We start from the raw sequence: 22,054 nt of genomic DNA, 5'->3' as shown, positions 1-22,054 counted from the left end.
GTAAATGGGCCAACCTGGCTGGAAAGCATGTTAATATTTTAAATTTCTACATTAACAGCTGTACATGTGCCCAGAGGCCGGGGTGATGACCACCTCATATAACTGCAAAAAAAAAAAAAAAAAAAGTGATAGGCATAAATAAGTCCGAGCAAATTGGATTATCACTTGCAGTAGAATTGCCAGCAAAGGCAATGGAGAGAATTATCACTGACATATACTCCTACTTCAGCAAAGCATTTGACGCCTTCCCTTGTGAATTGCATGAATAGTGTTAATTCAAGTTGGCTGCCCTGCGTTTTGAAAATTGGCTGAAGGAGGGCAACCAGCATGGCTGGGTGGGGCTGAATCACAGCCCTTTCTCTCTGAATACTAATCCCCAGGACTGCCCACTCGGTAAGTTAAAAGTCACTTGACCTTGCTGGGTCTTAGTCTCTCCGGAGGTTCTTGCAAAGAAGATAATAGTAGCACTTTGATTTAACTTGGTACTCCTCGCCATTCAAGGAGCCTCATGTACTTAATGGATGTTCTTTAGTCTCATAGTATCCTACTGGTGAGTATTGTTATCTTTATTTAACATTGGAAGAAAGTGAAAACCAGAAAGCCGAAATGACCCTGCAAATCACACTATTAAAAAAGAAAAATTGGGGCGCCTGGGTGGTTTGGTTGGTTAAAGTCTGCCTTCAGCTTAGGTCATGATCCTGGGGTCCTGGAATCAGGCCTCATGTGGGGCTCCCTGCTCAGTGGGGAGTCTGCTTCTCCCTCTGCCTCTCCTTCTGCCCCTCCCTCTCCCCCTGCTCCTGCTCTCAATGGTGTGCTCTCTCTCTCTCTCTCAAATGAACAAGATTTTAAAAGTCTTTAAAAAAAAAAAAGAAAGAAAAGAAAAATCATGTAAAGAAAGAAAAATAGGTTTTAGAGCCTTCCAAACTACTTTTGTATTTGCTTTTCCTGTATTCACTATTCAAGAAATTAATTGACGTTTTACTTTTCAAATGATAAATTATTCTTCAGGAGACAATTGTGGGAGAAAAAGAGACGAGAGCAGTAAAACAGTCTGCAGGTTATACAGTGAGGGAGCCAGTCACGCTAGCCTTTGAAATGCTGACCAGTGGTTTAATTTTTGCCTATACACGCAATGCTTCTCTCTCTCTCTCTCTCTCTCTCTATATATATATATATATATATATACACATATATATATGTATATATATATATTTTATAATAATGTTGCCTTATCAGGATAGAGGGTATTATGACCAGTAACTCCACTGGATTATAAAATGCCAGAAAGTATCCATTTGTAATGCAAGTCCCTCCCAGAAGGATAGTCAAGTGAAAGAGATGGTCTCTAAAAACCATGTCTGAAGAAACCTGGCCTTCCCTCCTCCACCCAGCAAGCCAAGGTCATGATCTCTCTTTCCAGTCCAGATACTGGGCTGCTGGTCAGTGAGGCACCTAGTGTAATTTGAACTCGGAAAGAATCCTTTTTTATATATCCTCCTCTAAATGACATAATTATTTTCAGTAATAATCATGAAATAAAGTGAATAATAACCACCAAGAAAGAAATGCAGACATTAACATTTTCCTATTGATTTTCACATATAATTTGCCTGTAAAAAAAAAAAAAAACCCAAAACTAAAGTGGTACAATGAAGGGAAAAAAATTCACAACTATCTATTCGGTAGTTTTTTTTTTTTAATCCAACAAACAGTTTGAACTTTGATTCTCTAATTATGGTACACAGGATATAAATAATTGTCCCCAGTAAATAAGTGAATTTTAAGAAAACCAAATGAAAAAGGTACGGTTGAGGCAACTATTAATTGTACCACTGATGTAACATTTTCTTTATTCATCCTTTAGTTTTAAAGCAAACAGTTTTAAAAGAATGCATTTCAATTTTTGAAATACTCTTAATTCAGTGAGAATACTTAATCTATGAGCTAAAGTTCACACTTAACCAAAAATAATACCACTCATGGTTCTCACCAAGTTCTGTTGTTTAAATCTTAAACCTAAAGATTCTTTCTCGGGTCCTGTGGAATGACTTAAAGTAGCTCAGGTTCTAGTTCTTAGTCTTTGCAATAGTTGTGCTGTCTTTGTTTATTTCAGATCTACTGTGCAAGTGTAGGAATACAGGCAGTGCTAATGGGATTGGAGACACTGTGTCTAAAGCAAGCTCCAGGGACTCAGAAGCCAATGTGTGTAGCCAAGTCCCTGCCTGAGATGGGGGGAGGGCGGGGCAGGTTGGGAGTAGGAGCAGAAGCTGGACATGTTCTGAATTAGTTTTTACACAGAGTATGTTTGTTAAAGTGTAAGTAATGAAAATGTTAATTTGAAGATTACATATATATTTAATCTTAACCGGAACAGCAGCAATTTTAGACCAACAAAGGATTTTTGTCAGACAGGAGTACTTTATCACTGATTTTGTGTAGAATTACTGGTACACAGTGATAATAAGTGGATGGAACTCCAGTTATTTTTTTATTGTTGAATTTCAGACAGTTGCACCTGCTTATATCCTGCCCTGAGTCAGACAGTTCTCAGGCCTTGATATCCCACCGCTGACCGCAGACTTAAGCCTGCAGTTCTGCATCTCAGTGCCTCCCAGTGCTTCCCAGCCTCTTAGTCACTCTTGAAGTCTTATATTTGTCACTCCTTCTTCCCTTTGGAAATTTTTCAAGACTCACAAGTCTGGGATTTCCCCTGCTGTCGAGAAGGGAAAAGTCCACAGTGTTCTGGGCCAGCCCTTGGGAACCTGGAAACACCCCTGCTCTCTGGGGTCAGGTACCTCCTCTCCCCTAGAGAATCCATAGTCCGTGCCCTCCCTTCATCTCACCGGTGCCCCATGAGATCTTGCTTAGATGTAGGCACACCGTGTGTGTCCTTCTGTCAGACCCTTACTCATACACTCAGAGAAAAAAATCCTTGTCAGCGCACACTGTCCTGAGTGGGTGGCCGGGTCTCAGGGTCTCAGACACCCCTTTGAGGGCCCAAGCCCAAAGACCTTGAAAATGCTCGCTTTCTCCTCAGTTTTGAGAACCGACTCAGGCTCCCAGAAGACTGATAGTCATGACCCCAGTTCATGGTCTTGACCTATGAGAGGACAAGCCCCCAGTCAGGCCTGTGCTTGGACTGTTTGGCTTGGGTCCACCTTAGGATCTTAACAGCAGGGTCAGGGAATAGGGCGGCACTCCAGGGTCTCTAGGCTGTAAATGAAGCCTGATCCCATCACGAGCGAAGAGATTGCCTTTCTGCCTAGCAATGAGAATGGCATTTAAAATTCAATATCAGAAAAGATATTGACGAGATTAAGGGCCTGAAGGAATTGATTTATGAGGAAAGACCCAAGGAATTAAATATGTATAGCCTGGTGTAATAGGATATTAGGCTCAGAGCACAATTTCATTTCTCTGATCCAGTGTTCCTGTTATCAGTCATCTGAACGGTGGAGCTCTCTCCTAGAGATGTTTCTCCCTCAGGGGTCACCGTGCTGGAGGCCGACAGAGAGGCATCACGATTGATAAAACAGGCCACAGGCTCGGTTACCCTCGCACCTTACCGTAAATTGAAGTGCGGTTTCATCCCCAGGTGGAAGCAGATGACATTTTAAACTAGAATAGATCTTGAGTCATCTTACCACCTTGTGTGACAAGAAAATTCAGGCTAGTTCAATTCCATCTTTTTTTTCCCCCCAAGGAGAAAAGTGAAAGTTGTTGCTACCAGGTGGTAAATGACTGTCCTTCCCCTGAGTCAGCTCGCTCTCTTCTGTCAGGAATTCGGTGAGATGTGTTTGCCTTCTGGCACAGCCTTGCTCTTTCGTTCCAATCATATGCACTTGATTTTCCACATCTCAGACTTCCCCTAACAATCAGGGATTGGCTCAGGATTCACGGTGATAGGTGGAAAGCAGGCACAGGTGACTTCATCAGCAGGACTAATGGCTGACATCCCTAAGTGGTTCGGACTATGTTTGGGTAGCAGAATCTTACCAAGGGAAAAAGAATAAATGGGTGCATCTTGTCTCCTTACTGCAGGACAAGGTGACAAGGGTCTGGCAGAGCTGGCCAGGGTGGGGTTCAGATCACAGGCTAAAATGGAGAAACCAAATTGGAGACCAAGTGCATGGACAGGGTGATGCTGGAGGCTTGCAGGCCTGGCTGAGTAGCTCGCCCTGGTATTAAAACACCTGCTGGGGTCGGTTGACCCAGCAACACATCCACCACAGCTGGGCCTTCGGAAGGCCCAGCCCTCACTTCCTCAGCAGATATTTGCCCGGCCTCGAAGGCATATCCCACTGAGTAGGGCATCTAATTTACAGCAAAGTTATGGAGATGGAATAACATTAAAACTGAATCAAAAGAGCAAAAACACCTTTAGGTTTAAATTGATGACCCTCTGTGGGTTCAGATATTTCCAGGCTTTGATGCATGAATATTCAGTGGCTCATTTCAAATAAACAGAATGAATTCTGATTCAAAATGGACCCCCTGCGTCCATATTCTCCTAATATCTAAACTGATTCCCCAAAATCTCCTAGGGAACCTCTACAGGCTATAGCCATTATTAGAGCATCTTGTGCTGTCCTCAAATCAGTGTGCTATTTGTGGGTCCTCTCAATTTTATGTGGACCCTCACCTCCATCTCCCAGCTGCCCACCAGTCCTGCCAGAGACTCCTGTTACCACAGTTGTCTACTGGGATGTTGCTGGGACACTTCATGTAGAGAGTACCTGCTCTGTTGTCTGTGGCTTTTAGGGAATCTAACCTTCCATAAACTGCTAGCTATATCAAAACTTCACCTTGATAGCAAAATTATAAAATTGAAGGAAAAACGACAAGGACAGGGGTTGCAGGGTTTTTTTTGTTTCATATATTTTTTAAGATTTTATTTATTTATTTGAGAGAGAGAAGGAGAGAGAAAACACAAGCAGGGGAAGCAGCAGAGGGAGAGGGAGAAGCAGGCTTCTCACTGTGCGGGGAGCCAGATGCAGGGGCTGGATCCCAGGATCCTGGGATCATGACCTGAACCAAAGGCAGACGCTTAACCAACTGAGCTACCCAGGCGCCCCAGGGGTTGCAGTTTTTAAAGTGAAATTAAATGCACCACAGGGTTTCACAAAAGTATACACAAAAGCATGCCTCCAGCAGCCTCGCTTTTAAGTGGAAATGCTGAATACCTGGGTAGAAGTTGTTGCTAGGAGGATTTCAAGTTTGGCATGTCCTGATTTCCATTTTCAGCTGGCAGTGCAGTGTGGTTGTCAGGGTGGGAGCCACGGTTTGAAGCAGGAAAATTGAGATGTGCAAGCAGTAGGTCTCTCTCAGACAGGGTGGCCTTGCCTACATGACTTAACCTTTGTGTGGCCATGATTCTCCCATCTGTAGAAATGGAAATGTGACCTCACTTATTCTGGGTCTCCAAATAACATTTGTAATGCTCTTTGAATTTGTCAGAGGGAAAGACCCATTACACACGGAAGTCTACATCCCCAAAGAGCATTACAAATGATCCTATTAAATCAGTGGCCTGGAAATACCAAGATGTGTCAGGTACGGCATTTATTTACCTGTTATTGGCTGCCAGAGTGTTCACTCTTTTTTTTTTTTTTTTTTTTTTTTTTTTTTTTTTTTTAAGATTTTATTTATTTATTTGACAGAGAGAAATCACAAGTAGATAGAGAAGCAGGCAGAGAGAGAGAGGGGGAAGCAGGCTCCCCGCTGAGCAGAGAGCCCGATGCGGGACTCGATCCCAGGACCCCGAGATCATGACCTGAGCCGAAGGCAGCGGCTTAACCCACTGAGCCACCCAGGCGCCCCCAGAGTGTTCACTCTTGATTGCATATGGATAATTGTCTAATTGGAACACACTCGATTGTAACCACCAAAAAATGTAATAATGCATCTGTTTAATGTCATACTCTCCAGTGTTAAATTAAAATTATGCTGCAGTCAGCCAATCCAACTGAGAGACTCTTCTGATTAAGTTCTAGCTGCCTGTGAACTTCTGTAATTGAGGCATTTTAGTACTTCAACATCCAAACTAGAAAGAAGATGATACAGTCTCCTACATATCAAGTGAAGAAGAACCAGAGAGGCTGACTTAAATTACCTAGGTGTGGACTAGCTCATGGTTTTTACGGGAGGCCTAGTCAAATGAAGAATAGCAGTTTTGACGCACCACCACTGTTTTGCATACATAAATATTAGATTTGCGAGTTCATGCTTTGTAAACAAAGGAAAACATTAATCTAGAAGAAAGTGGAAAATAGTCTAGGGGCTGTTGATCTTGTTTTTCCTCTAGTGGTGGTTTGGTTCTTTTTTTTTTTTTTTTTTTTTTTTTTTTCTCTTTGATGGAACACAGGGAAGAAATTACAGAATTACACATTCCATGAGTGGATTGCCTAAGCCTTTTAAGAAATAGTCCCCATTAGATTAAGGAGGAGATCTGGAACTATCAGAATCAGGAATAAAAATGTCTTCCTTGAAACTCCTATTCTTTTCTGAAAGCTCCATATTCTCCCTTTGTCTCCCTGTGTGTCCCTGTGTGTCCTGATGTCTAGGACAATAGGAAACTTCCCTCAGGTAGTTTCTGGTATTGTAGTTGTTTTGGTTTTGTCTATGTGTGCAGTTTTTTTGTTTTGTTTTTCTACTAGATCACGGCTTAATCCCGTAAGTGGGGAAACCAGAGCAAGCATTCATTCCTTTCTTTACTCATTCTTCATTCAGCCCTACTATGTGTTAGGGATGCCCTAATGGTTTTGTTTTGTTTTTCAAGATTTTATTATTTGAGAGAGAGAGAGAGAGAGAGAGCACAAGTAGGGGAAGCAGTAGAGGGAGAGGGAGAAGCAGGCTTCTTGCTGTGCGGGGAACCTGATGTGGGGACTTGATCCCAGGATGCTGGGATCGTGACCTGAGCTGAAGGCTCAGATGGGTATAGTCTAATTGGGGAAGTTGCTATGAAAGGTAGTATTGCATATAAAGTGCTTTGGGAGCATAGAAATTAGGACAGTTAGCTTTGGATGATTGGAAGGTCTTTATTGCAGAAGAACCCAAGGATGCCACATATCGTTGTGCAGGTGCTGCCATGGACAAAGGCAGCAGGCCAAATGGGTGAGTGGGTTTAAATCGAGCTCCCACTTCACTGCCTAACCGTGGGCCCTACTGAGGAGTCATGGCTCTCTATTGGATGAGGCTGTTTTCTGTTGTGTAAAGTCATAATGTGGGTGGTGCTCATATGAAAACATTCTTTAAATGGAAGGATGAGGGGGGTCTGGGTGGCTGAGTTGTTAAGCATCTGCCTTCGGCTTGGGTTATGATCCCAGGGTCCTGGCATCGAGCCCCACATCGGGCTCCCTCCTCAGCGGGGAGCCTGCTTCTCCCTGTCTCAGTCCCCTGTATGTGTTCCCTCTCTCGCTGTGTCTTTCTCTGTCAAATAAACAAATACAGTCTTTAAAAATAATAAATAGAAGAATGAATAGGAATCTTCCCGGCAGAATTCTGGGTAGTGACCTTGTCACAGAGTCAGGAAAGGACCTGGCACATCCAGGGAAAGATGAGATCAGTGGTTTGGTTTTTATCCAGTATAGGGTGGGGAAACAAAAGTATTTTAAAATTATTTTTATTGAAGTATAGTTGACACACACTGTTCTATTAGTTTTAGGCAGACCACGGTTTTTGATGTTGGATTGTTTGAGTTCTTCATATATTTTGGATACAAATCCCTTATCAGGTATATCACTCACAAATATCTTCTCCCATCCAGTAGGTTGCCTTTTTGTTCTGTTGATGGTTTCCCTCAGTATGCAGAAGCTTTCTACCTTAGTACAGTTCCAGTAGTTTATATTTGCTTTTGTTTCTCTCAACTGAGGAAACATATCTAAGAAAATGTTGCTATGGCCGATGTCAGAGAGATTCCTGGCTACCTTTTCTTCTAGGAGTTTTATGATTTCAGGTCTCCCATTTAGGTCTTTACTTCATTTTTAGTTTATTTTTGTATATGGTCTACGAAAGTCATGCAGTTTCATTCTTTTGAATGTAGCTGTCCAGTTTTCCCGGCACCATTTACAGAAGACACTGTCTTTTCCCCAGTGTGTATTCTTGCCTCCTTTGCTATAGATTGACCTTATATGTGTGGGGTTATTTCTGGGCTCTCTGTTCTTTTCCATTGATCTGTCTATTTTTGTCCTGGTACCATACTGTTTTGATTACTATGGCTTTGTAGTAGGTCTTGAAATCCGGAATTGTGATACCTCCAGTTTTGTTATTCTTTCTCAAGATAGCTGTGGCTCTTAGGGGTTTTTTGTGGTTCCATACAAATTTTAGTATTGTTCTAATTCTGCAAAAAATGCTGAACCAGTAATATTTTTTAAGTATTGGAGCACTTGAATTTTTAAATGGTCAGTTCTCTCAGGAGCCTAGAATGAATGATGAGGGAACAAACCAATCCAGAGTAGGGGAAAGGGTTGTCTTAACTATGACAGTGAAAATTGGAGAAAGGCAGAGGAGTGGCCAGGGAGGTTACGAAAGGAGGGACTTCAAGCTTTTAACTCTGGATTCCAGGGGAGCAGACTTGGGTACAGACTGTGATCATATGCAGAATTTGAAACACTGTAAGGTAAGGGTCTAGTGGATAGTAGGAATGAAACAGAGGCTGCAAAGTCATGCTTGTAAAGTGTGAGCATATGAAATGTGCAGTTGAAGTCAAGGATGTGAACAGATGCCCTAGAGAAGGCATAGAGCAAGAAGAAGAGAACCTGGCATGCTGGCTGGCTGGGAGAAAAGCATTGGTGACAGGACAGTGTGAGGAGAGCACTCTGGATGGGTGTCACGCTGTAGTAAAAGGAGGCTTAAAAGAGCATTCAAGGAAACAGTGGTTTTTATCCCAGTTGCACATTAGAATTGTCTATTAAGGTTGTTATTGCTGTTTTCTTTTAAACTATCATTGCCTAGATATTCTGAGTTAATCAGTCTTCTTGAGGCCCCAAAAATCAGTATGGTTTTGAAAAGTTCCTGATATTTACAGCGCCTGGGTAGGTCAGTAGGTTAAACATCCAGTTCTTGGTTTCCACTCAGGTCATGTGGTCAAACCCCATAGGGGAATCTGTGCTCAGCGGGGAGACTGCCTAAGATTCTCTCCCTCCCTCTCCCTCTGCCCCTCCCCCTGCTTGCACTCTCTCTCTCTCTCTAAAATAAAGTCTTTAAAAAAAAAAAATGATTCCCATACTTAAGAACCATTTCCCTTGAATAGTCTTCTAAGAAGTTTGAATAAACCTCAGCAGCTAGCAATATATGATGCCATATTTAAAATCACAAGGAGGGAATACCTGGGTAGCTCAGTCAGTTAAGCATCTGCTTTCGACTCAGGTTATGATTCTAGGGTCCTGGAATTGAGTCCTACATGCGGCTCCCTGCTTGTCAGGGAGTGTGCTTCTTCCTCTGCCTACTGTCCCCCCTGCTTGTGTGTGCTCGCTCTCTCTCTGACAAATAAATAAACAAAATATTTTAAAAATTTAAAAAAAAATTTTAAAATAAGGCCTTAGAGAAGTACAAAAAATGTTTCATGAAGAATCTCTATATTATTACACAGATATGAGAACTCTGACAAGTATTAGAAAGCTGGGTGGGCAACGCTAAGAGTTAGTGTGGCTGTGGGGCACAGAGACTCCTGAACACTGCTGGTGGGTGGGCGGACTGGTATCATTTGGTAGAGTATCTTGGGCAACTCCACCCCTTAGGCACACCCTATGATGAGGGTTCCGCCACGGGATAGGCATGCTTGGGAATCCTCCTGCGGGCCCATAAGGTGATGTGCGCCAGCATGTTCCACTGAAACCTGGTATAGGGTGAGAACTAGAGGTAATCTGAGTAGCTTTCTCTGGGAGAGTGGATCAGGTATAACTGGGTGGATGGACTCCATAGGATATTACGCAGCCCTCAGAAGCAACAGGTTAGATACATATGGATGTGTGTATCATATGGATGGGTCTTTAAAAAATAATGCTTAGTAAAAGCATAAGTAATAAAAAATATGACAAAATCACATAAAAACACATCCTCAGAAATCAACATATAGTTTAGAAAAAAATACTCAGAAAAGATACAAACCAGTGAAAGTAGTTGCCCACATAGGAGAAGGAAGTGAGGATAACAGAGAAAAGATTTTATTTTTAAAAGTGATTCCACAGAGATGAAAAATACAGCACAGGGACTATAGTCCGTAATATCGTTAACAACATCGCATTGTGACAGATGGTGACCACACTTAACTGTGGTGAGCACGGAGCAAGGCAGACAATTGTCACATCACTTGAAATTATTATAGCATTGTGTGGCAACTATACTTAAATTAAGAAAAAAAATTAAAAATAAAAAGTAAAATAAATACAATTAAAAATAATAGAAAGTGTGATTCCCAGGAAGAATGGAATGAGAAATGAGGTCCAGGGGAGGAGTGTGTGTGTGTGTGTGTGTTTGTGGTGTGTGTGTGTGTGTGTGTTTCTGTAGAATAAAGTGGTGTTGTAAATGTGTGGATGAAATGGCAGATTCCAATACAAATCTCACTTCCCCTTTTATTTGTTCAGTGCTGATAATAACAACACTAGTTAAGCAATATATGCTCCATACAGACATCCCAGAAAATTACCAGTAAAACTGACCTAACGATCCTTAAACCCACGCACCCAGGGAAGGTATCCAGAACCTTTCCTATGAGTATACTGCAAATTCAGTGAGCCCCTCCTATAACCTGACATATCCGTGGGGGTACCGTGTACTCTGGGCTTCCTCCGTGCGCAGACACGTTCGTGGTTTTCCCTGGCTGCGTGGAGCCCCGCCATACAGATGCCTGTTCCTGACCCAGCCAGCCTTCTTCCGCTGGACACTAGCTGTCCCAGATCCTGCGGTCCCAGCTACTGCAGTGAACAGACAATAGCTACCTACCTTGGAAGATAATTTCCTGTTCTTCCTTTGACTCCTGTTTAAAGGGGGCTTAAGGATTGGGTTTGAAACTTGTCTTATATGTAAAAATTCCCTGGGCATTGTCAATGTCCAAGCACCAGCACCCTCCTCACCCCCTCTCCCGCCCCAGCCCAGGGAGCAGTTCTGGGGGTCAGTCGTGAATGACAGTGAAGGAGCAGTCACTCCCCCACTCTCTGGAAGCAGTCATTTTAGGTACTTGTCGGGATGCCAAAGTACAATATGGGCTCTCTGGTTTCTGTACTTTAATCAATTGATGCATAGTTAAATCAATTAGAGCACTGAGGGCGCCTGTGCAGACCGTGTGCGTCACCTGACCAGTGCGTCTCACGTGTGTAGGTGGTGAAATGGGAGGCGTTGAGTTTTTAGAAAACGGCAAAGAAATCACTGTTTATGTGGGGCAGGGGCAGGAAATGAAAGTAGGTTCCTAAATATCCAGTGCCAAAGCAGGGACAGAAGAAGCAAGCCCAGGAGAAAGCGCAGCGTGTTTTGCTGAGTGCTGTCTGCTCCCCAGCATACCCCAAAACTAGGTTTTAAAGATTTAGTTTAATCCTTCCAGTTGGTGGGTTTAAGCCTCAGCAATCCAGCACGGGTGTTTCCTCAGGCCTGGGTGTTCAGAGCTGGCCGGGCACTGTGCGACAGCCGCCCCCGCTGCCTACCCAGTAGCAGCCTCCTTGCTGGGGACCCCTGCCTTCGTGGCAGGAATGTGCCAACACTTTCTGTCGTTGGCGTAGCACTTGTTACCTGAGCAAGCGGGAGAAAGGCTCTTCTGTCTTTTCCAACTGGCCCTTTGTTGTTAAGAAGCTTCTGAGTAAATGCCGAAGAACCGCGGATCGGTCATGTTTGAGCATCACCAACACATGCTAGTAAAGTGAATGTGGTTTATTTATTAAAAAAAAAAAAATCTTCTGAGTCGATACAGCCTTTTCTACGGCCCTTTGCAACGCTCTCGAATGCGTTTCCCAGGCCGCGTGTATATTAACCTATAACCCCGCCGCCGAGAACTCACGCTGGGTGCTCCCGGCAGACGGGCTAAGCCTCAACATGAGTTACAGTGGATAGGGCCAGGGAAGCTCAAGGCAAGGCTTACAGAAATCCCTTCAGTGGCCCTGCTTAAAAATAGCAGTGCAGGCCATAGCTTAGTGTTTTGACAGCTTAGATCAGCAGTTTTCTCGGCTGATACATTGATTGCCGTTTGGACTTCAGTCCTGCTGATCTAATAAAACATCACCGTCATAACAGAGAAAGTAAAAGGATCTCTTGTGGTCCCAGCCACTCGGGAAATAGCTCTACAGAGCTGCTGCTGGAAGGCCAGCCCTCCCGTCTGATGTCAGATGAAGTGACCTTGGGCAAACTGACGAATCCTATCCAGTTTTGGGTCTTTTTAAAAATTATTTAACTTTTTCATCTATCAAGAGCTATTGTCTATTAACACTGTTTTGCATATTTTTACAAATACACATTTGTTTCAAGGACTACGGGGGTGCCTTCATAAATACTGAAACCAGACTTGTTTTATCGTGTAGCAGGATCCCAACAGCCTAATTACGCATCAAAACCTGCAATATTGGGGCATCTGGGTGTCTTTGTCCATTAAGTGTCTGCTTTTGGGTCAGGTCATGATCCCAGGGTCCTGGGGTCAAGTCCCACATAAGGCTCCTTGCTCATTGTTCTCCCTCTCCCTCTGTGCTCTTTCTCTCAAGTAAATAAATAAAATATTAAAAAAAAAAAAAGAAGAATCTGCAATATTGTTATACTAAGTGAATGGGTGTGCACAAAAGTTAACTGAAGTTTGGATTAAACTATTAACATGCAAAAATCTCATGCGTTTGAAAGGTTGTTAATATCTCGCAGTCACCGGGCCATCCGTCCTACTGATCTTAAATGTTCTTACTTTGGCAGCAATTGCTGACCATCCAGGAGGAGTTAAACAACAAGAAGTCAGAACTGGAACAAGCAAAGGAGGAGCAGTCCCACACGCAGGCGTTACTCAAAGTCCTCCAGGAGCAGGTAAGTGAAGGCAGCAGCTCCGATTCGGACATGTGCGACCCTCCTGCCCCACCCGCACCCAGACATTTCTGATGCTGGTCTGTGGTACAGTCCGTCTTTACCCATCACACCTCCCGGCAGCACTGCTGTGCAGAATTCACAATCTGTTCTCACTCCTGCCCCGATGGGGACCACCCGAGCCTGCCAGCGACCTGTGAAAATTTTCTCCAAAAGATAAATGCTTTTTGATAAAGTTTTAAAGTCTCAGAGATGCAGATAAATGTCAAAGCGGACTGCTAGTTTCCCCATAAGTGTTACAGCGAGGAACGTGCGTTCAGATTACCTGTGGCACTCGGGCAGACATATGAATGGGAACAACTGATTCATCGGGATGTTAAAAAAAGAAAAAAGCATCCCCGCCCATCAGGGCACTTATCTAACCACAGTGAGCAACAAACCTTTTCTATGAAGTTTGTAAATCTGACCATTTCATCCCGGCTTTCTTTGATACTGAAGTGTGGCCTGACATTGATAAGTGGATTTGGAAGTATTGTCTTACAGCAGGGTAAGATAGATTGCTGGGCAGCAGGGTGAAATCCGAGTGAAATCTGAGCTCCCTATCTGCGCGGGAGAGCTCTTGAAATGCTTTCCTATTTCTGGCCTTCCCACATTGCCAAGGATGGAATGAATGGTAATTGGGAGGCAGAAAAGAAAAAAAATCACACAGAGTAACCCCAACCCTTTGGGGTAATCAAATTTAGCTTGTTTAACATTTTTTTCACCCACAGTGGCTTATGCGAAGGTTCTTTGTACCATAGAAATAACTTCAAAAGTGATATTTCTAAAAATATGACATTGGGAGAATATAGCCAGCTGTGACTCAGTCACTTTACAAGTGGTTTTTAGATTTTTGTGGCTTGGGAGCCGGAAAATACAGTTTCCGTTCCTTTCTCCTGAAAGTATTAAGTGACTTGTGAGTGAGAAGTGAAGATGTGGGAAGCTTCACAAGCTTCAGAGGAACGTGCTTTGTGAAACTGCTGATCATGTGATTACCACAGATTGAGTAACGTCAACTGAGGCTGAAGGTGTATGATTTGGGGTGAAGTTCGATTGGCTGGAAACTGAATTCTCCATGACCTGCTAGCTAGGAGCCCCCAACTCACTGGGCTTTCCTCCTCTGCATGACTGAAAGACTTCCAGAAGAGTAGAGCAGCATTGATTGGGTCCACATTTGCTCCTGATCAGACAGAGCTCTGAGCTTTGCTGTTCTGTGCTCTTCCTCCCCGCTCCCACTCCCCACACCGCTACTTCCCCCTTCTCCGCCTCCTCCCTTTGCTGGGATGGGAGGGATGGGTTTCTCCTTTCTCCAGAGGACTCCCATCTTTTCTGTACATTGTCTTTTTAGACATGATGCTATTGCACACTTAGTAGACCACAGGACAGTGAAAATTTAACTTTTATATTCACTGGAAAACCCAGAATTTCAGTTGACTTGCTTTACTGCGATGCCTCTGAGCTATGCCTGTATTTTGATTTGAAGTCTGAGCCCCGGTCACAAAAAGAGACTCTGAGGGTTGCAGAAAGCACTGGTATCTTCTTGGTATGGCCTTCATTTTTAGAGAGCAGAAAGCTCATACACAGGCAGCTGTGAAACATCACACTTCATCCCCATCCCTTAAAAAATATGGGGAACATGAAGAAGCTCCAGAACAACTAAACTCATTAAAGAGCCAGAAAATATGACTGGGAAGGAATCATCTTTAGATCTGCTGTGCTCATCTAAAGGGGATAGCTCTTTTCAAGCAAAGACATCAAAAGCACGTCCATCTGAGAAGGCACCACAGCAAATACATCTGGGTGCTCCTGCCATCCTCAGACTGTTCTTCCGAGCACCCCTAGGCGGGGTGCCCCCATCATCTTTGCAAGTGGGAGCACAGAAGACACATTCCCTCCATCTCCTTGCGGCCAACCACCCACACACACACATACACTTGAAAACGCACCTCTGTACCTCCATGAGCATTGCCCGTTAGGCTTTCTTTGGATGTAGGTGGAGTAAGTACATGTGTAAACCCTTGTTCAGTGCCTTCATAGGTAGGTACTCCTGGAGAGTATGTCTGTGTGGGCCTAGAGTCTTGTTTTCCTGTGCACACACACACACACGAAGAGACCCACCTTATTCTGAAGACCCAGTACTTTACTATTCAAAGTGATGCCATTTGATGGGAATCCTAAAAAGAAAGTAGCTCATGAGGGGAGACCCCTACCGTCATGAGCCCCTGCCCCATCCCCATCAGGGGAGGCAGGATTATTCCCCAGGTTTTCCTAAGTAAGCTCCCAGCCTTCCTTATTTGTTAGGATGAGGCTTCTCTCAGTCCCTGTAGGCCCCACCAGCTCCTGCCCTTCACCTCCTTTCCAAACGCAGCTTTTGACATCCGGAGCCCCTTCCCAAGCCTGGGTATCACCAGCCAGGACACCCCTCCACTCCATCTGCAGGAGGGGGAGCGGCTAGAGGAAAGAAGGATGGGCAGAGGCCAGTGAGGGCAAAGCAGCGACCAGCCTACAGGTGCAGGAGGGAGTGGTGGCCTGTGGCGGCTCTGGCAGAGGAGAGCAGGGCAGGGAGCAGGGCCGGTGGACAGGGAGTACGAGGAGAGCCAATAGCGAGTGTCCAAAGACAGGAGGACGTAGAGCATCAGGATGGAATCTTTACAAGGGAGGAGAGCAGTGGGCCTGTCTGTGCCAGTAAACTTGTAAAGGGTGGAACCGGCTTCCATGACATGGTCCTTTACTTCTGCAGCAAAGTATCAAAGTCTTCCCTTGCTAAGCCGGCTCTGTGTCACGGAAGCAGAGCCTCAGGACCTAAAGTGAGCAGAAAAGGTTGGTGAGGAGAAGGGAAGGGGGAAACACCTGCAAGACAGAAACCTTTCTCCAGGAACACAGAGAGGGTCTTAAGTCCTTCCGTGCCTTGTGTTATTGGCTGGTCTCGCTATCACTGTGGGGCTCGTCTGCTTTTCTTTTTTTTCTTTTTAAGATTTTATTTATTTATTTGACAGAGCGAGATCACAAGCAGGCAAAGAGGCAGGCAGAGAGAGAGAGGGAAGCAGGCTCTCCGCTGAGCAGAGAGCCTGATGCAGGTCTCGATCCCAGGACCCCGAGATCATGACCTGAGCTGAAAGCAGAGGCTTAAGCCACTGAGCCGCCCAGGTGCCCGTCTGCTTTTCATGTCTGTAACATGTTGTAGTTGTGTGGGGAAACATCAGTGAGGGAGCCCTGAAGACCAGTGGACGCAATTCTTGTTTCCCAAGTGGGAGTGATATGTAAATGAGTCAAAGAGCCTCTGGTCCAGAGTCCGCTGCCCCGGCCTCAGCTTTTTCATGTTACCCCTCCTCTGGCAAAGCCCCTCTCTTGGCACGGAGAGCACGTGGCTTTCTTGCTGAGAATTGGACATTGTCTTAAAAAAAAAAAGACGCTTTTATTTTAATATGTACAGATAACCAGAAAGAACCAATATTCTGGATCAGATGCACTGTCAATATACATGCATTTATTTTCTTCTTTTCTTTCCAACTTTAAGCATTTATTTCCTGCCATGAATACTTTATTTTTGGCATTAAAAAAAAGATGATGACGAAGCTGCTGCTTCCTAAGCACTAATAAGCCAGGAAGAAATACTGGCCAGCAGCTGCGAGGTCTGCTCACCCTTTGCCCTTGCTCTCTGCTTCCAAATGTCTGCTTTGAGCTGGGCGAGGATAAAATGCCAATTAAAGGTTTCCAGAAATCTCCTGATAACGGATCACTCCTAAGCCTTCTGAGAGAGTAAAGAGAGTAGTGTTTTCAAATGTTCACTGTTAACAATCTCATTTGAGAAAGAGCTTTTCTTCTGATGCCTCAGTGACTGAGGAAATGTCTTCCCTATCCTTCCTTTACAAAAAGAAGAAAATCATCTTTTTTTTTAGGCCTCCAGAAACAATGCCAGTCATTCAAATATGTTCTCAAGGAGGACACATAGAGTAGCACTGCGGCACGTTAGAACAACCGAAAATACATCATTCACGAGTAATCGTTAGTGTAACATCATTTAGCTGGTGGCAACTTGCAAACGCTGCAGGGTTGAAATTAATAGCAATACAACTAGGAAATGAAATCATTTATTATTCTTAAGAACCAATTTTATACATTTTATGCCTATGGAACTGCTTTCTAATCTTATTATTTAAAAAATAATGACCAAGACCCATTTATTTTTTGCCAGCCATCAACTTTTATAAAATATTGGTCTCCGACTGGTTTCAATAAGACTCATTAGAATTAGGTGCTCCATCTGTGTTTTTTCTCAGAAGTTTTATAAAGTGCAACCTCAAGATAAATCAGAATTAACAGGATGATATATACTTAAGAGCCAAGCTTGCTTATTCATTTGGGCTTTTTTTCTTTTGCAGTTAAAAGGTACCAAGGAATTGGTTGAGACCAATGGCCACAGCCATGAGGACACAAATGTAGGTACCACTCACCTGATAGTTGCTCTTGTTGCTTGATGTTGATTGAATGCCCACAGGTATACGGCATTTTATTTATAACACCAAGGAAGTCAGAATCCCTACCTCTCAGTGGCTTATTAAGATTACTGTGAATGGTTTGGCAATAAAGTGTGGAAGACAGGTACTGCTGTTGTTAGCTGAGATTAGCAAACGTCCATTTCAAGGTACATGAGCCAATCTCTATTGTAAAAATTCTCATCTCAGTGAATTTCTCTGAGCCCTTTATATTTTCAAAGCTATACACTAATGATGGGTTGGGAGGGCAGATGGAATGAGACCAAACAGGGTAATAAGTTGTATATTGCATATATATTCTATTAAGTTTGCTTGTCACTGAAGATGGAAATGAAATGATTGTTATGCTGGAGAGGATTGAGAACAAACTCCTTCTCTCAGAAAAGCCTTTGAAAGCATTGCCTCTCTCTGTTTCTGACCCAGAACAGTAGCATGGTCCATCCATCTTCTTGATACAAGATCCCAGTGAGCACCCTGATTTCCTCTCTGTTTTGCTTGCGTATCCCGTTGCCAACCTTAGTCAAGTACTCTCTTTGCCTTGGAAGGGCCTCAGTCTCAGATGGAACATTATTCCGTGTAGATCATTGTCTCTCCCTGGGTTGGATGGTTTTGCTTTTGTCTTTTTAAAAATCTGATATCTGATGTATTTGATTATCCTTATCACAGAAAATGCTTACTAAGCAGTTCTTTTCATCTAACACAGAATCAGACATGGTAATGAATGCCTGATTAAGCTAGAGCTAGGAGAAATTATACATTTCATGTTCACTCTTGTTTTAATTATATACTGTGGAAAGCTGGACATCCAAAACACCAAAAAATCCCTCTTAATAGCTGTTGTTCCTACCAAACAGATAGTTAACGTCTGACGTTTATTGAGAACCTACTGTGTACATGGAGCTCTGCTAAGTGCTGGTAGTGGGGACGGTTACAAGGAAACGTAAGGCTTGCCGTCCGTTCTCTGAGAACTTAGAACACAGTGGAGGAATGAGGGGACACTTGAGCGATATACAAGATGTGATAAGTGTACAGGAATGTGAGGCAGCTGTTACGTGATATAGTGTGAAATCTGGACTTTGCGTCTTATTAACCGTGTCAGTTGGGGCAGGCGAACCCTCCTGAGCTTCGTTTTTCTGTTTGTAAAACAGATGGCAAAGCTACCCTCACAAATGTGTCATGATGTTGCAAGGAGCTAAGGCACGTGGGAACCTTAAGGTGGTATTATTATGGTTTCCTTGTGGTGGATAATTAAGAATGGCTTTCCATTCTGGGTGGCTCAATCAGTCAAGCATCTGCCTTCAGATGATCTCAGGGTCCTGGGATCAAGCCTGGCATCAGGCTCCCTGCTCAGTAGGGTGCCTGCTTCTCTGTCTCCTTCTGCCCCTCCCCCTGCTTGGGCTCTCTCTGTCTCTCTGCCAAATAAATACATTAAAAAAAAAATGGCTTCCCAGATCTGTGGGATTTGGGTTGGCTCTGAAGAGTGGAGAGGCCTGAGAAAGTAGAAAAGGAGAGGAAGACGCGCTCTACAGGCAGTATTTCTACCGAAGTAGTTTCTCTTCCCACTCAAATATTTCATAAACCCTGTCCTTACCCTAGAGCTTTTTTCCAGGGTTCTGTCCTCCAGCAACACATTGCCAAGTTCTCAACCAGAACCTTCATGTGCTCTCCCCTCAGTCAGTCCCTCTGTGCCTTCCAAGGAAGCTACCATCAAATCCAGCAAGCCAGCCAAAACTGCAGTATGCCTCAGTTTCCTGGTCTATAAATGGGGATGGTGTTACCTGCCTTTCTTTCCATAAGGCTTATGGCGAGAAGCGAATGAGAGAACAGACGTGGAATTACTTTGTAACTCTGAGGTTCTGAGCAGGATGTAGTTACGATTATGGGCTCATCTGTTGGTTTAATTAAATTGACGATACTTGTGAAGATAAGCCTACCATAATATCTAGTCCCTAGGCTCTCATTTTGAGAAATGTCAAAAGCCGTTCATTATTAAATGAAAAAAGTGGAAGATCATCTTTGAGGTCTTTTGTTCTTCCTAAAGGGAAGTTTTTAGCTTTGAAAAATTCCTTTCTGGAATCCAGGATATGGGCTTTGTAATCAGCAGAAGAAATGACTGTTGGGAGATGAGGTTCAGGCCAAGTAGGAGGGAGGAGCAGCATCGTGACTGCTGAGGGGTGGGTGAGATATTTGTGGAAGACTGAGCCCAGCCACACTTGGCTGGTCACTACTGGTGGTCATGGCCTCACGGACCAGAAGGCCGGGTAGTCGTCATAATCACTGCCTGGTCGTTCAGGGGTTTCCCAGTAAGTGGGCTCTTCACTTGTCTTTCTCCCTTTTGTCTGTAGTGTTGTCTCCTTTGGGCAGTTTCCCTACCACCTCCACTGGGGTGATGTGAATGAAAAGAAACAAAAATAAGTTATTTTGGCCACAATGAGAAGCCCCTGAGCAATATCTTATGAAGATATTTTTAAATGTCTGCTATGAAGTCTGTGTCCCATCTAACGTTTCCATCAGCTCTGTGGTGGTAGAGGGAATCAGGGCTTTCAAACCAGACTGAGAGGCTTTAAGTCCCATTTTGGCCCCTGAATAAACTTGTGACCAGGGCAAGTTATTTGACCTTTTTGAACTTCATCTTCCCTATCCATAAGTATGCTCAGGAAAACCAGATACATAAACACAGGGGTCAGACTACATACTCGACATCAGTTCCCTCTCTTCACTTAGGCCCATGAAGTGTTTAATGTGGAAAGCAGAATTTTGGCAGGATGCAAAAAATGCAGTTCATGAGGTTTAAAGCCTCTGGCCCCGAGGTTACTGACAAAGACATATAGATTTTTTTTTTTTACTGTCATTATTCACATATGCTGAAATTTTGCATATTATTTATTAGTAACAATTATACAGGACTGGTGCTGGCTTAGCTGGATATTCTTGTGAGAGTTGACAAGTGCTTTCTAAAATCAATGCATTTTATTGTAAAAGAAGTAGTTTGTATGGAACTGGAAAATTATAGAAAAAAAATAGAGAGGTAAAGAAAAATCACTTAGTATCTCATTACTCAGAGGTAACCATGTTAATGTTTTATTTTCCTTCTCTCCAGTCATGTGCATATATATGACCAGAGGGAAAAACCCATAAATAAATATTATCATATTATTTTCAGTTTTGTACCTTTTTGATTTCTCATTATATCTTAAGTATTTTCCTTGTCACCAAATGTTCCTCAAAGACGTGATTCTTAATGACTGCATAATGCAGATATGCAATAATTGAACCACAGGCCTATGTGTTAGGCATTTAACTTCTCATTTTTTCACTATTATAAATAGTGCTATAATTAACATGCCCGTAAATCTTGTTCTGCATCTTTCATATTTGTTTCTGGGGGATACCGTATATTAATAGCCATGTCATCAAGTCTGGCAGGGAGCGTCAGACTTACAGAATTGTTAGCATTTAGAATGTGGTAGAGCAGATGTACACTTATGGTATCCATTAGTGGTCCTGAAGGGACCCATAAAAATATGTCTAGTCTTGTAATTTACTGACTCTGTTGCCTTAGTCCCAAGAGTTGTCAGGCTTGTGGGATGTTCACCACACGTAGATTTGGTCTGTTACTATTATTTCTCTACTGTGTTTACATTTTATTGAGCAACAACTCTCTGACCATCACCACCTTGTCTGGTATTCCTGAGGTCCCCAAACCAAAGTGCCTTAAAAAACCTACCCTTGTCCCCTATCACAAGATCTGTGAGCTCATGCGCATGAGAAAAGTTTTCTGAGGTCTGATTTAAAACCATCAGAGCCAGAAACTGAGATCACATGCAAATACCTTGCTCTCCAAGAGCACTGCACTTTCTGGTTTTAAATAGGTTTTTCCTTCTGTTTGGAACTGGATATGTTAATGACAGCTGGGCAGTCCAGCTTTCTAAGTGTAGCCAAGTTAGGCCTTGATCACAGTTCCTTTAGAAATTTCAGTTATTCCAGACCTAGTTTCCTTTCCTAAAAAGCAAACTAAGAATTTCCTTTTTATCTCTGTCTCTGAGCTATATCCTAATTCCTAGAACTGCTAAACAACTAGCCTGGCTCCTAGTAATCATATATAACAGAGACCAAAGTCTAAAAAAAAAAGATCATCTATGCTCATCTTGCATCTCTTTTTTGATGACCTTCTCCCCAGAGCTGTCCCCACCTGTGATCCTTACATGTGAATGTTTGGTGAGAATGTGGAGGGAAAGGGAGAGGATGCGAGAAAGGTAGAAAGAATTTGGAGGAGTCAAGTACAGTGGTGGCTGAAGCCTGCAGTGTATGCACAATTTGGTTTAAGAATTTTCCATGAATTTCCACTGTTCCCGCCCTTGTGTCCGCTATACTAAAGCCTTGACACCACAGTCTTCTGGTTGCCCAGTTCAGACTCCCACACTGGGGTTAGAGGAATCATTTGCAACCTACGAAGAGACTTAATTCATGATACTGAAGGTTCCCACTGTCAAGTACAACACCCTTCCCACCAACAATAAAACAAAAACACAAAA

General features: G+C 43.3%; 1 protein-coding gene across 13 annotated transcripts in view; it reads left to right on the top strand.

The window, feature by feature from the left end:
* The window catches only part of ENOX1 (ecto-NOX disulfide-thiol exchanger 1), a 572,082-nt gene that overhangs the window by 487,917 nt on the left and 62,111 nt on the right, over positions 1–22,054 (top strand). For all 13 annotated transcript variants that reach the window (XM_059144563.1, XM_059144567.1, XM_059144559.1 and 10 more), the window contains 2 exons: positions 12,880–12,987; positions 17,406–17,462. In XM_059144563.1, coding sequence (XP_059000546.1) covers positions 12,880–12,987; positions 17,406–17,462 — 165 coding nt within the window. The remainder of the gene's footprint in view (positions 1–12,879; positions 12,988–17,405; positions 17,463–22,054) is intronic.

The sequence above is a fragment of the Mustela lutreola genome, chromosome 13 (genome assembly GCF_030435805.1).
Source record: "Mustela lutreola isolate mMusLut2 chromosome 13, mMusLut2.pri, whole genome shotgun sequence".
Classification (NCBI taxonomy): domain Eukaryota; kingdom Metazoa; phylum Chordata; class Mammalia; order Carnivora; family Mustelidae; genus Mustela; species Mustela lutreola.
The sequence above is the reverse complement of the archived record's forward strand: the minus strand, read 5'-3'. Positions and strand labels throughout refer to the sequence as shown.